We start from the raw sequence: 13,318 nt of genomic DNA on the forward strand, positions 1-13,318 counted from the left end.
AGTTTTTTGTGGGCGTGGCCCTGCAATCGGTGCTGGAGGAAGTCTACTATTGTAACTCCGACAAGCTTGTCAAAAGTGTCAGTCGCAGCGAAACTGTCAAACTGTCAATCATCGATTAGCGTCTCTTCAACTTTTTGTGTTGTTGCAGTTCTTGGGATGATGTGCATCGACGGAGCCCAGGTGGCCGCGTACTACCGTACGATGCCTCTCCCTCAATGCACTGTCCCGGTGACAACAGCCCACTTCAGCTTCAACATGTCCGAGGACGATCAGCCGCACAAACGATCTAGCACTACCCCAGCAAATATGCCTCAGAAGCACGGAATCCAGATATTTGTGGACTTGGGAAAGCAAAAAGGGCAATAACAACGGGAAAAAGCAGCAAAGGTAGAGCACAAAGGATCATCAAGAAAAAGAAAGCAAGCCTGTCAATCGCAGAGCTGCCGTTATCACAGCTTCCGATGAGCATCGATCGGTATCAGCAAGAAGTTCCGAAGCTCATGGCTGACCTGCGAAGAAGATTCGACTAGACGCTGATGGCGCTCGAACATGGCTGTCTGTCGATCTTGGGACCACAAGCGATTCTCCACGGGTGACCTGTCAGTATCGTATCGCGGTTTCTCGGGGGACAGGCGGCCAACGGGAAAAGTCTGTCTTCCGTTAAAGACGACCAAAGGTTTGTGTGCCTGAAAGCAGGATACTTGGTCGTATTCGCAATTCGGCCCTTCACGATCTGGCCACGGCATTGTTTTTCTGCCCCGATTCCCCCAGTTGCAATGAAGTTTGAAGATCCCCTTCCGCATTGCAGCCATTTTGTGCATTGGTCTGAGGAGACTGGCATGCTCCCGGAAGAATCTGGTGTCGGTCCCGCGCCGCCCCGCCAGCTCTCCCGCAATTCCTTTCTTAATATCCATTGTAAGTTTCGACATCCCGGAAATATGAGGAACTGAGCCGCACCTCAGCACTCGAGATCGGACATGTGAACTTCATCTCGCCCTCCTCGCTGATAGGGAATATTTCTCTTGTCAGCATTGTAGCGTACGGACAACAGCACGCTGAGCCCTCAGGAAAAGTGGACGAGACGAGAACGGAGCAATGCGGCGGAATGGGGGAGTTTGTGAGCCTCCACGCTGCACATTCTGCTGCCACGCTGCTCATTCTGCTGGCATTGTCCTCGCTGATTGTTCCCGCATTGACATTTTCCGCTTTCCGCGAAGCCAGCGCAGTCTTTTCCTTTTGTCTCTCGCTCGGTTTCGACGTTGGTATCTTGTCTACATCGACAGGTAAGCAGAGCCGCTTCCCGAGTACAGTACATTACTTCCCAAGACACAAAAAACGCCAAATGACGCTTCCGAAGACATACAAAAAAACGAAAATCCAAATATCAACAGAAATGGAAGCCCTAAAGTGGTTGCTTCATCTGCAGCGAAACAGATCGGCTTGGAGTGTATGGTTTCTTCTTGCTCGCGATTCAGATTCAGGAAATCACAACTCCGACGCGTCGCGTGACGTAATCAGTTCCGACGCGTTCTTTATAGGGCAGGATTCCGGGAACATGCGGGAAGGGGTTACCCGTCTTAGGAGCAGACTCTCTGATATACTGTCCCACTGCTCTCATGCGGAGAACGGATACTCCGGTCACTCCCCTGCGTAAACAGCTTCCTTCTGTCGCTTTGTAAATGAGTCCCTTCCGCTCTCAGAGTAAAACTGAGACCACACGGACGACACCCCTTTGCTTCTCCTGCAGGTGACGCGAAGCCACTGTGGATAGATTTTCCAGAACGTGGATGGGAAAAACTTCTACTGATTGGATGTATGTTTGAAGGATTTTGGATCCAGCACTTCTAATTGATGAAAGTCCACACTTTACTGATTGTCCATACCCTGTTTAGTGTGGTCCAATATTCTCAGGATTGATGGTTGGGGTTTGTTGTTTTAATGGCAGGGAATGGGCCAGAAAAGGGAGCTGTGGGAAAAGCGGAGTTGTTTCCTGCCTCGCGACGCGACTGCTCAAACGTACAGTATGTGCGCAGTGCGCACGCCGCACTGAGCTTTCTTTTGTGGGGAAAGGCCACCTTGCCACCTAAATACCCGTGCCAAAGGTCTCGTATCATACTCGACCCGGTACTTCCCGCGCTGCGTGAAGCCGGGCACTCTCTCCTAGGACCTGAGAGTGCCGCCGGAGCGCCCTCGGCGCGACTGCGGGCGAGTATGATACGAGACCTTGGCACGAGTACTGTAGTGTGGAAAAGCACGTTAACATACAAGCTGGCTACGTCTCCCGCTTTCTTTTCTCGCACATAGCAGCATACAGCATCCACCCAACGGAGAAAACTGCAGCATACCCGGCTTTGCGTTATGTCTCTGACAATCCAACTCACCTACTGTGACGAGGACTCGGTTTTCATCGCCAAAGGCGAGTTTCCCCTTACGGAGAAGAACCCATATCCTAACTCGATCTGCGCCGTGGACGGCGACTACGCTGGAATCGTACGCAGCATACTCGAACAAGCGGAGGAGTTCGCGCCCGGGACGAACCTACAGGTGAAAACTGACGCCAAGGTTCTCAACGCTTCTCTTTTAAACTAGTGTGCTCAGCGGTTCCGAGGCCCTGATTTGGCGACAACCCTCGTCGCGGCCAAACTGATCCCCGGGAAGCCCTCTACGTGGTCCCATGGGTCCCCTTTTCTACCCCTTAAGCGTTGATACCATCTTCCTAAGGGGCAGAAGGCGCTGATACACGGCAGCGGAATCCCAGTCAGCCTCTCGATTCGCGGTTGATCGTTGAGAGTTATGTAAGCTCCTTCGTTCGCCTATTTTTTTCCTGTTACGCGTTTTCTTCGCTTCCGTAAGGCCGCAGTGGTTCGCGCTTTGCGAGCGAGGGTAGAGGAGAGGATGGGGAAGGAGCGCAAGTGATTCGAGTCTCACGTTTGCAGCCGTACCCACATTTGCAGCCGTGGAGATGACGGTCCGCCTGATAGCGTTGAGGTAATACGTTCTGAGGAAAACTGGAGGGTATTCGACGGATACTGACAAGCACTCGGAATGAAAGCGGGAAAAGCGTGATGCGGTGCCTCTAAATCTTAAGTGCCTTTCTTGAGTTGGGCGCGGAATCGAGCGTGGGCCTGTATAGTTGTCATAATGTATTTTGTGTGCAAGATTGGGGAGGCACGGAAAATGATTGAAAAACAAGGTTTTCCCAAGTCGCGCAATATTCCATCCTACACTACGCAACAGTCTCTACAACCTACTGCAACTACATCCCATCTACAAGATCTCATCAACCATCTTGATACCTTCATCCTCCAGCGCCTTGATAAGCGGGCCAGCAAGTTCCATGTCCATGGGCGCCAGGACTCCTGTGCGCGTGATCTTGCCTGAAAATAGAGCATACGTGTCGGTGAGAATTCGCACGTGTGTGGTGGAAGTTGGGCGAATAATGTATGAAGGAATGGGCAGGCAGGCCTTACCGTCAAGAATCAGCTGGGTGGTGATCGCGCATGGCACGCCGACAGTGACAGCCATAGCTGTGTCGCCGTTTGGCTCTCCGAACCATAGGCCTGTTGATGTACGAGATTGCTGTATGACAATGCAATCCCGTCAGTATTGCACTATTCGACGGCTTCTCTGCCCTATGTGACTAAGGGAGCATCGACGTCGGTTACCTTCGTGCCATCCTTAAGCTCAACGTCAAACTTATGCTGCAGCATAACCATGTCGCGTTCGCCAGCTTGGTACTGCATCTTGTCTTCCAGAGTGGCGCAGAGGGTGTCGAGGATGTTTCCGCGCTTGGTGACGGGGGTTTCGGAGAAGAGGCCGAGCCTGGAGAGGTTGTACGGGATGAGACATTTTTGTAGAAAATGTCTCAGTTCGGCGGGGAAAGAGATAACAAACCACTTCAACCCGCGAATGACACGCTCGCTCTCGTCGTCGTCCTTCAGGCCAGCTTTAGCCTTCACTGCCTTGATGAGATCCCTGTTGAAACTTACGTTAGTTACCAGCTCATTAACATTCCGCATGCCAACACCACCGCTAATATCGCTCGGTATACATACGCTTCACTTGCGCTCTGGCTGTTCAGCGATTTCGCCAACACCGCGTTCTGCAAAATGAGTAAATTCATACAAATTCAGCTGGGATACCCCACCACCCCACCATCCGTCCGCGCCCATATCACAGTGCTGCGTACCCAGGCGATAGCGGCAGACGACTCGTGCAAGAAGTCCTTCTCTTCATCGTTCAAGAATCCAAGGGCTACCAAGACTTTGACGAATTTGGGGAAACCCTGAATGAAATCAACGTTTGGTGAGGTCAGCCCCGCCACAAGGAGAGGGCGCCGTCTTTTGCCCACCCACCTGATAACGCAACGTCCCACGAAGAACGGTCTTGCACTCGGGGATGTTGTACCGCTTGTTGTAAGGAGTAGAGTCACGGTTGGGGTAACCCTCAAATGCAAAGGCGGGGTAGATGTAGATGGGCTTGGCACTGTCCATGAGTTCCGCGCCAGGTACATCGACAGGCTATTTCGCGTTGCGTGCGTCAGTCCAGAGTAGTATGGGGCTTAAATCGACCCCCTGCACTCGACGAACCTTCCCGTTCTCGACGTATCTCGCATTGTTCCGGAGAGCTAAAAGGACACCACGGGAACTCCAGCTGAATTTGTATCCGAGAGGGTTGTTGGAGGCCTCGGGTGCCGGAAGACCGCCACAGTAGGACAGGAAAGACAGAACCTGCCGCACGTCTTTAGTATATCCTTGTGGATAGAGCACCTCAATGACCAATGAGAGACACTACCTTTCCACCTTCGGCATGGACCTCCTCAATGGTCTTGATAGCGTACAAATGGTCGATACCTGTCCACCAACGTCAGCGCACTTTCACTTTTCCAAATGTTCTGCAAAGGACTACTCTCCTTACCAGGGTCAACACCAATCTCATTGAAGATGGTCACACCAGCTTCCTTCGCCCTACAAGCCGGAGTCAGTCCCAACATTCAACATCCTACAGCAGCGCCTCGGACACACGCACGCAGCGTCATGAGCCTCCATCGCCGGCGAAACATAACTGGTCGTAACGACATGCTTCTTGTGTTTAATCGAGGCACCAATCACACGAGCGTGGTGGGTGTATGGGATCAAGCTGGTGGCCAAAGGGTTCACAGATCGTCAACAAGAAAGTCCATACGACAGTAAAGTATGTGCAACCCCACCTGATGACGATGTCGTGCTTGGCAATCTCCTTCTCCAAGGCGGCATCATCGTTCACGTCGAGCGCGATGGGGATAGCACGTTTGTGGCCTTTGGCGAGCTTTTCACCGCTCTCCACTCTTCGACTTGCTGTTGCATGGGTTTAGAGTTAACCTTCGTGATCTGCATTTCATCGCCTGCATTCCACAGACACGCACCAATAGTCACGATATTCTCCTCACGCCGCAACAGGTATCGGAGACAGGGACCGGCTACGAAGCCGTTGCCCAAGAGCAAGATTTTCCTATTCAGGTTTGACATCTTGGTTAGCCAATGCGGTCGACATGGCACTCATTGAGAGCCTGTTGTTGACGTGTCGGCCCACAGTAGAGGTACCACGGCCGCCTCACTCTGCCCTCCAAACTCACTTCTGCTGTGCTGGTGCCATTTTTGTAGTTGTGGGAAGTATGGTGCCTATGCCGATTGTAATGTGCTGCGAAGCGTGGGAATCTGGGAATGTCAAAACGCCACGCACCGCGGGAAGTACCGGGTCGAGTATGATACGAGTGGGTTGCCGCCTCCAGAAAAGACTCGAGATCCGTGGGCTGGTATTGGCCGGAAGGCTGTTATTGGCTGTTTCTCGCGCGGAGGGCCGTTATTGGCTGTTACTTGCGCATGTAACCCTAACTGTAGGGTTATCCGTAGAACCCTAACTGTACACAAGGGTTACCTACGGATAGGGTTACGGATAGGGTTAGGGTTAGGGTTAGGCTTAGGGTTAGGATTGGGGTTAGGGTTAGGGTAACCCAGGCGACAAAATCCTTGTACGCATTCAAGGCATCCAGTATGGATCTGCCAAACATGGCTCCCCCCTTAGCTACCGTCACCAGTGCTGACGAAGGCAACGGGCTCATGTTCGGCCTCCTGGGGAGAGAACAAAAGGCTTCGATGGGCGCTGTCAGCATCAGCGTAGAGAGACTGCGTACGAAATGCATGTCCGTATGGAAGCCGATTTGGAGTTGGGACTCGGGAGGGGGGGTTGCATTACGTATAGCCGTGGCTTTCGCTGACCTCTCCCGCCGGCGCGTCATCATCATCGGTTTGGCGCGAAGGGCGCGAGAGGCGTTCTGCAAAAAGTTGGCGTCGCAGGGCTCTTCTCGGCACGGAATGTTCCGCCGGCAAGGCTTGCGGTGATCGTATATAAAAGCGTGCTGCCTTCCCGAGAGCTTTTTCTTTCCAGCCAGGGCAGCTTCGGAGGAGTATTGAATCGTTTCTTGCTGGGTTTCAGGAAACAGTCGGAGAGTTTGACACTTTCCCTTCCTCGCTACTCATACCAAGTGTTTGCTGCTCCCATACCACAACGACGAGAACAGAGAATGTCTTCCCCCATGCTCACAACAAAGGCCGGAGCGGCCACTGCCCTCCTGGCTCTCCTCCTCCCAACTTCCGTGCTATCCTTCGACACCGGCCCGCACAACGACCTTGTTCGCAACACCCTCGAGCTGTACGGCTATTCCCGCGATGCCCAAGCGCTCTCCGCATTCGCCAACTGGGCCACCGACATGTACGCCTTCACACCCTCTCTGGGAACAGATTTTGCTATCGTCCCTGACCATATCGCCGACCTGGAAATGCAGCACTGCAACAACCTCTACTCGGTCGTGTATGGAGCAAACTATATTTCGCAACATGTGGTCAACTCAAAGGCGGCGATCCAGGACGCTGTGAAGAGGGGAAGCGTATTGGACTATTTGGCTGTTGTTGGGACTAGTTTGCACACCTACCAGGATCTCTATGGTGAGTTGGGCGCGTTAGATAGCGGGGTGCATTTTGATTGAGAGCGGAGGCTGATCAGAGGCGGTACTTCCCGAAACATAGCACACTCGAACTGGGCCGAGTTGCACCGCCGTAAGGACTGCGAATGCTACGGCGTCACAGACACCTTCATGGGTGAACTTATCGCGGCCAACAGTTCCGTAGACACCCTGCTCACAACCAGCCCCGAACTTTCCGGTTGGGCTACATACGAGTGGCTGGACCGTAACTACCCAAGTAAGATCATGGAGATTTTAGCCTATCATAGGATCCCTTACCAACCCCAGTTCCATAGACTTCAACGTTAAGGGTGGAACAGTCGAACACGGCCAATACTGCTCTGGAGTCAACAAGGACAGCTATATCCGCCCATACTACGAGGAGACCTTTGCGTACGCTTTCGCCTCCAGTGTCGAGTGGTTGTACAACCTCGAAAAATGGGCTGGGGAGGTCGAGGCTAGCAACGCCACGTTGAACGCGGCGAAAAACTGGGCACCCGCGAACCAGACCGACCACGACGCCTTGTACAAGAACTTCGACGAGGCGTTTGAGGTGTCGTACTCCACAACCAAAGGAGTTTTCGGCGATGACAACGGACACTGGAAGGGAGAAGGCTCCGGCTCTCTCGGCACTATGGCCAAATCGGTCGCGTCGTTCGCAAAAGACAAGACCACCTTCACCAACCTGTACCTCCGCTCCGAGAACCCCGTCTACAAACTGATCACCAACCCATACCCCTACAATTTCCTCAACACATCGACGGATGTTGTCACGGGCGTTGTTCTACCGGACGACTCGTTGATCGCACAAGCTACGAGTGTTTACACACCTTGGGCGAGGCTGCCCGCGCAATACACGGACGTGACCGCGGTCGTGGTCCGCACCAAGCATTACCGCGTCTCCGACGACCTCAACGGAAAGTTCTCCGACGCCGACCCATGGGCGCAAATCACCATCAACGGCATGGAAATCCGCGAATCTCCTATGCAAAACAAGAAAGAGTTTACACCCTACTGGACGACCCTGAAGTTTGTGCCCTCAAATTCCTCCCAAACCATCAACTACGTCCTCCAGGACGCTGCGGCGACCTCTATGATCGAGCAACAGATCCCCATCTCGGACGATGCCAACGGTGCACTTACCCTAACCTTCGATACGAAGAGCAAGCGCGTGTCGGGGGGAAACATCAAGGAAGGCGTGTACAACAACTACACGCTGACCTTCATTTCGCAAAAGACCAACGGGTCCCTTGTCGAGCTCTACATCGACGCGCGGCCGTTGAAGTGCCCGAATGTGAGTGCCGCTGTCGCCTCGTCGCAGGAGTATGTTACGTTCTGCCCGAACACGGCGTTTGGCGAGTTGGGTGTGTTTACTGGGTGTGATGGGGCTAAGCTGGGTACGACGCAGAATACTGCTGAGGGCCCGGTCGTGGCAAATGTGAGGGTGGCGGCTGTCGTTGCTGCCGTCGTTGGTGCTTTCATGGCGCTTTGAGGTGCCTCGCTTTTCCTTTTATATTTTGGCTTGCATAACATACTTCCTCCTGCTGCATCCACGGCCCCTTATGCCTAGTCAATACCGTCCAAGAAAAACTGCTTTTACAAGTTGCCATCATCGGCGACGCCTCAGGCAGAGGTACAATGATGTGGATGGCAGATAACCACCACGGAAAATGGATTGGGGTGAAAATTCTAGACTACCGGTTACGGGAGATTGCGTCTGGTCATTGCGTCTGGTCTGCGGCCATTGCCAAACACCACCGAACGCACAATTGAGAGGAAATTCTTGGTGCTTAGGACGTCCCGATCGTGCACTTTCATCCGTAGTGGTTGTCTTCCAGGAATCTCAAATGGCGTCCAGTCTTGGTTGATACATTCGGGGGTTGGGGCAACCCACCAATCCATGGACGTATTCCATTCTCCCCTTTCTAGCTTGCCACGGCCCAGCCTATCGCCCATGGCCCATGCCCGCTGCGGGCACTCCGGTTGCCAAAGTACAGTCAGTGGACAAAAAGCTGTCTCTCCTTCTAATTGAATTCAATGACCGTTTCAGACGGCGTCTCGCAATTATTAGGTCGTCACCGGTATACAAGACTAAACCCATGCCGCTCGGCACTGTACAGTACTGTATGGCTTGGGGGGGGGGGGCGGCTGGTGCTGCCTTGCGAAGGATGTATCTTTGCCGTTTTCAAGGCGCCGTGGTGGTTGATCAGCAGATAGGCTGTCTAAGATCTATGCGGGCGCTTGGGGTGCGAGAGGGACGCCGTCACTCCGGCGGGATGAATATCAAAGGTGCTGCGCCACACGCCGAGAGGCCAGCGCTCCGACACTGTCACTTTTCCCTGCCGTTAACAGCGCTCCCGTGCACGGCCTTCCCACCGACACAACACAATCCTTCCTTCCACCTCTCGTCCATTACCCCCACAACCCGTTCCTCTCATATCATTCTAACCCCAACCCCACCCGCCCAAAATGACCTCCAGCCTAGCAAACGTCGAAGAATACTTCCGCATGAACATGGAAAAGAAACTCATGGTGTACGTTCTGTTCTGCCTTACCCTTACCCTCCCCATCTGCTTTCCCCCCATATGCCCCATACCCCTCTCCCCCATCCCCCCATCCCTCACTCACCAACCCCCCCATCCCCGCAGCCGCGCCCCAGAACAAGAGGACCACGACCTAACCCCCGCCACAAAGCTCCTCGAAAAGCGGCGGGAGATGCAAGAGGTCGAAGACGGCCTCACGCATCAGAAGGAAGATTTTGCCATAAAAATCCAAGGGCTGGCAATGAGGCGCGAGGAGTTGGCGAGGAAGGAGGGGAGGTTGCGGGAGAGTTTGGGAAAGTTCGATAAATTTCTGAAGGTATGTGTCGGTCGGAGGGGACATACTGCATAGTGTTCTTCAGGGATGGGGTTATTGATGAGTGTGATTTTTTTTAATTTTAGGAAAACGACGCAAAAAGAACCCGCGCCCAAAAAAAATCCCTCGACGAGCGGAAAGTCCGCGAACAGAAGGAGGATGAGATCACCGTCCTTCGTACCAACATGGCTGAGTTGACCGACGTGCGGGAGAGGCAGGGGCGGAGTGTCGAGACCAGTCAGTAATCACCCTTAACATCACCCCATTTCCCCGGGGGCTCATCAACCCCTTTCTTTTCTTGTGATGCTAGATTTGGCATACCAACGCTACCTGGAACTCCTCCTCGAAACCGTCGAGGAGTTCAGCGAAGTCAAGGACATTATCGCGCGGTTCGATACCCTCGCCGCGACCAACAGCGCCCTCCTCGACCGTGCACGCGAGGCGCAGGAACGCACCGAACGTGACCGCTCCGGATTTGTTCATAGCACCGAGGTATGGGGTGCTAATGCGACAAAATGGTAGCTATTGAGTGATTGATATTTGGTCTGGGCAGGAAAAGAACACAACAATCCTAAACCAAAACAACGAAATCGCAAAACTCCAGTCCAAACTCGAACACCTCCAATCCCGCACAACGAAACTCCAATCCGAATGCGATCAGACTATCAACAACGCCACCCAGAAATCCCTCCTATTAGGCCAGATCAAAATGTACGTCAAAAGGAACAAAAAAATCATATTTCTCTTCTTATCACACCCCTTGCCGGGGTTGTTGATGTCTGTCCATTTTCGATAGGGCAACGAATAATTTGTTCCAATTGGTGAAGAGCCACGTCAATAACCGGCTCGTGGCAACGGGGAGCACCGTGGTGCAGCTGGAGAAGATCCAGCAGTTTATTCTGGATTTGACGGATATTACCAGTGATATGGGGGGGAGGGGTGGTGGGGGAGGTGGGGGAGGGGTGGGTGTTGTGTGAACCCTGTTGTTTTGGAAAATGGGTGGGAGAGGGGAGGTTGTATATAGCGGGCGTAGAGGGAGGATGGTTATGCCCGATTGTCAAATTGGATTTCTTTCTCCCTATCCTCGATCGTCTCCCTGCGGACCGTGAGGACGCTGCCGAGGATGGTGGTGACCTGCGTGGAGCGGGATTGGTGTTGGTAGCCGGCGCCGAGCAGGGCGGTGAGGAGTTGGGCGGCGGCGTGACTTCATCTCGCTCTCGCTCTCGCCCTTCCCCCTCTTGGCCGGCCTGTCATACGACCATAGGGACCATCACGGCAACATTATCAGTTGCCCATCCAACCCAAATGGTTTATTTCGGGCTCCGCGGATGTGAGGCATTCCAAAAATTCATATTACGATTCAAAACACAAGACATCCAAAACGTGATCCAAAACCTTACAAGAAACTGTCCAAAACGACCCAGCGGTGTAGCTAAACCCGTAACCTGCCAACGCTGTCAAGTTCGTTTGCCGACAACCCGCTCCTCAATGTTTCCCACCACGTCTCCCCCGTTTGTTCAGACTTTCATCCTTCACTCAGCAGCAACGCCTCTCAAAAACCACTGCTTGGTCGGCTTATCGTACCCGACGTCAACCGCATTCGGCGGGCCTTCCGGATCGCCCTCTCTGAATTGGTGGGCTGCGAAAGGTCCCGGCTCGGGCCCGGACCAAACCTCCAGATCTGGGCGCATGTCGTATTCCATCTCCTGAACGACGGGTAGGAAAAGAACCGGAGTGGGATGGGCGAAAAGAGGCCGATGATGTTGGGTAAGGATGTCTTCCGCCTCTTGTCGCTGTCGCAGCATTGGGTCTGTGATCCGGAAGGAACCCAGGTCTAGATGGGTTGGCATTTTGCAGACGCTGAAGAGCTCGAGGTGTTCCAGTCTTGGCAGTGCATCCAGGATGTTCGTGACCCCGATGGGGGAGAGGTGTTGCCGATGCTGGCTCAAACCTTCAAGTATTGTTGGCCATTCCGCGGAATGAAAACCACTGATACCATGAAGTGTCAGACTTCGTAATTGGTTCAGCCGCTTTATTTTTGCCAAAGCGCCCCCAATCTCCGGTGCTCTATAAGTTCCATAAAAGCCTGGTTGTTGCGGTCGGCCAACCAGAACCAGGACGCGGAGCGATTGAGACTCGTTCAACAAGATTTGCAGTGTTTCCATATCGGAAATCGCATTGTAGAGCATCAATTCCTGCAGGTTGGCAGCCAAGCCATGTCGCAGGAATGGCGCGCAGCAATAAGGCCAGGTGAGCGGTTCCCCATCGAGGAGGTAACCTTCTTCTTCATCCATTTCATCGCAGTCGCACCAGTCCGTGGGTAGCTACAGTGCCGCACGTCCTTCGTTCTGAACTGTGTTTGCTTTTGCGCTCCATGAACGAGTCCCCACTTCTCAAGCACACAAGCTCAGCATTCCAAACAATCCTCTCTTTTTTGACTGCCTTTGCCATTCTGCCGCAGCCCCTGCACACACCTCCGTACGTAGGCAAGGAGTGGGTAAGGAGTGGGTCTCTGAGCGTTGGGCTTCGATTTCAAGCTCGTATGGTCTTTTCTCACTTTCTTTCTTCACTTTGAGCAGCGCAACTTTAAGTTGAGTGAACCGCATACCGCAAAAATACATGGGACTCACGATTCCTTGCCATGTCAGCACCTTCAACGACTACCGCTCTCGTCAATAGATGGCGACCGCAGCTGCCAGACCTTGTCTTGCGCCGTATATGCGATTTCCTCCCCACCGCCGACGTCAACGCCGCATGAGCAAACAACCGGTTGTTGGGGTGAGGTGCAGGGGGTGTGTTGCCCTTTTGAAGTTGGAGGGTGGTGGAGGGTTGTGGGGCGGCGGCGCGGATCCCGTTTCGGCCGTCCGTGATGTGCCATATTTGGGAGCAGCGAGGAGCGGCGGGCTGCTGCTGATGGGAGGCGGGATGTGCAGCGGGTTGATAGCATTGTTCCTGGGTTGAGCGAGCTTGGGAAGACTGCCAAGGAGGATTAACTCGGACACCAATGGCGGTACTGTAGCGCATCACCTAACATATTGCAGATTCTTCCACACCCTCTCTCACCGCCATTGCCAAGATCTTTTTTGAACTACACACCTACAGCACACCTGTCAGCTGCAGTAGTGTTCCAGAGTGGAACCCCAACTTTCTGCTCTGCTTTTGTTTACAAGGTGACTCCAAAACCAGTCTTCTCATTCTTGCCCCGGAAGTACATCCTTACGCCAACCACCACCCGTCTTGACCCAGTATATCCTTTCGCCGACCACTACCAGGTAACAACCGCAATCCTTCACCATTGGCTACGCTATCAACCTCCGCCATCGCTCGAGACAGCCCGGAATAGGGGCAGCCTCGCGGTTGGCTACGCTATCAACTTCCGCCATCGCTCGAGACAGCCCAGAATAGGGGCAGCCTCGCGATTCGCTCTTCACTTCACGATCGCTCGAGACAACCCGGAATAGG

General features: G+C 53.5%; 5 protein-coding genes across 5 annotated transcripts; 3 read left to right on the plus strand and 2 right to left on the minus strand.

Moving 5' to 3' along the window:
* Nucleotides 1–776: 776 nt before the first annotated feature.
* EV422DRAFT_508631 (uncharacterized protein) lies at nt 777–1,654 on the plus strand (the record flags this gene model as incomplete). Its single annotated transcript, XM_053068762.1, has 3 exons — nt 777–915; nt 1,038–1,283; nt 1,539–1,654. 3 exons carry the CDS (start codon nt 777–779, stop codon nt 1,652–1,654), a joined length of 501 nt encoding a protein of 166 aa, XP_052922764.1.
* Nucleotides 1,655–3,267: 1,613 nt separating this feature from the next.
* EV422DRAFT_570267 (Saccharopine dehydrogenase) lies at nt 3,268–5,507 on the minus strand (the record flags this gene model as incomplete). Its single annotated transcript, XM_053072860.1, has 13 exons — nt 3,268–3,377; nt 3,471–3,579; nt 3,666–3,822; nt 3,895–3,975; nt 4,056–4,102; nt 4,190–4,285; nt 4,356–4,520; nt 4,590–4,730; nt 4,795–4,853; nt 4,918–4,967; nt 5,029–5,139; nt 5,210–5,336; nt 5,405–5,507. 13 exons carry the CDS (start codon nt 5,505–5,507, stop codon nt 3,268–3,270), a joined length of 1,356 nt encoding a protein of 451 aa, XP_052922765.1.
* Nucleotides 5,508–6,339: 832 nt separating this feature from the next.
* On the plus strand, nt 6,340–8,683 carry EV422DRAFT_539947 (uncharacterized protein). Its single transcript, XM_053071106.1, has 3 exons — nt 6,340–6,983; nt 7,065–7,238; nt 7,297–8,683. Exons 1-3 carry the CDS (start codon nt 6,563–6,565, stop codon nt 8,490–8,492), a joined length of 1,791 nt encoding a protein of 596 aa, XP_052922766.1. The 5' UTR covers nt 6,340–6,562; the 3' UTR covers nt 8,493–8,683.
* A 1,032-nt stretch (nt 8,684–9,715) lies between these two features.
* Nucleotides 9,716–10,833, plus strand: EV422DRAFT_590179 (uncharacterized protein; the record flags this gene model as incomplete). The annotated part of the gene is made up of 5 exons (XM_053073521.1): nt 9,716–9,859; nt 9,943–10,093; nt 10,167–10,348; nt 10,410–10,567; nt 10,653–10,833. The coding sequence occupies 5 exons, from the start codon at nt 9,716–9,718 to the stop codon at nt 10,831–10,833; spliced, it is 816 nt and encodes a 271-aa protein (XP_052922767.1).
* A 71-nt stretch (nt 10,834–10,904) lies between these two features.
* EV422DRAFT_539958 (uncharacterized protein) lies at nt 10,905–12,188 on the minus strand (the record flags this gene model as incomplete). The annotated part of the gene is made up of 2 exons (XM_053071107.1): nt 12,170–12,188; nt 10,905–12,106 (listed from the first exon to the last, which is right to left on the minus strand). A coding segment is annotated over exon 2 (653 nt), but the record flags the coding sequence as incomplete, so codon positions are not given.
* Between the last annotated feature and the right edge of the window lie 1,130 nt (nt 12,189–13,318).

This window comes from Fimicolochytrium jonesii, assembly GCF_025526975.1.
Source record: "Fimicolochytrium jonesii strain JEL569 chromosome Unknown EV422scaffold_25, whole genome shotgun sequence".
Classification (NCBI taxonomy): domain Eukaryota; kingdom Fungi; phylum Chytridiomycota; class Chytridiomycetes; order Spizellomycetales; family Powellomycetaceae; genus Fimicolochytrium; species Fimicolochytrium jonesii.

What these genes read in the sequence shown, in the direction of transcription:
- EV422DRAFT_539947 (XM_053071106.1), top strand. Translation starts at nt 6,563, where the DNA reads ATGTCTTCCCCCATGCTCACAACAAAGGCCGGAGCGGCCACTGCCCTC. An exon ending in CACCTACCAGGATCTCTATG is followed by an intron (nt 6,984 to 7,064) that starts GTGAGTTGGGCG and finishes CCCGAAACATAG; the next exon opens with CACACTCGAACTGGGCCGAG. An exon ending in GCTGGACCGTAACTACCCAA is followed by an intron (nt 7,239 to 7,296) that starts GTAAGATCATGG and finishes CCAGTTCCATAG; the next exon opens with ACTTCAACGTTAAGGGTGGA.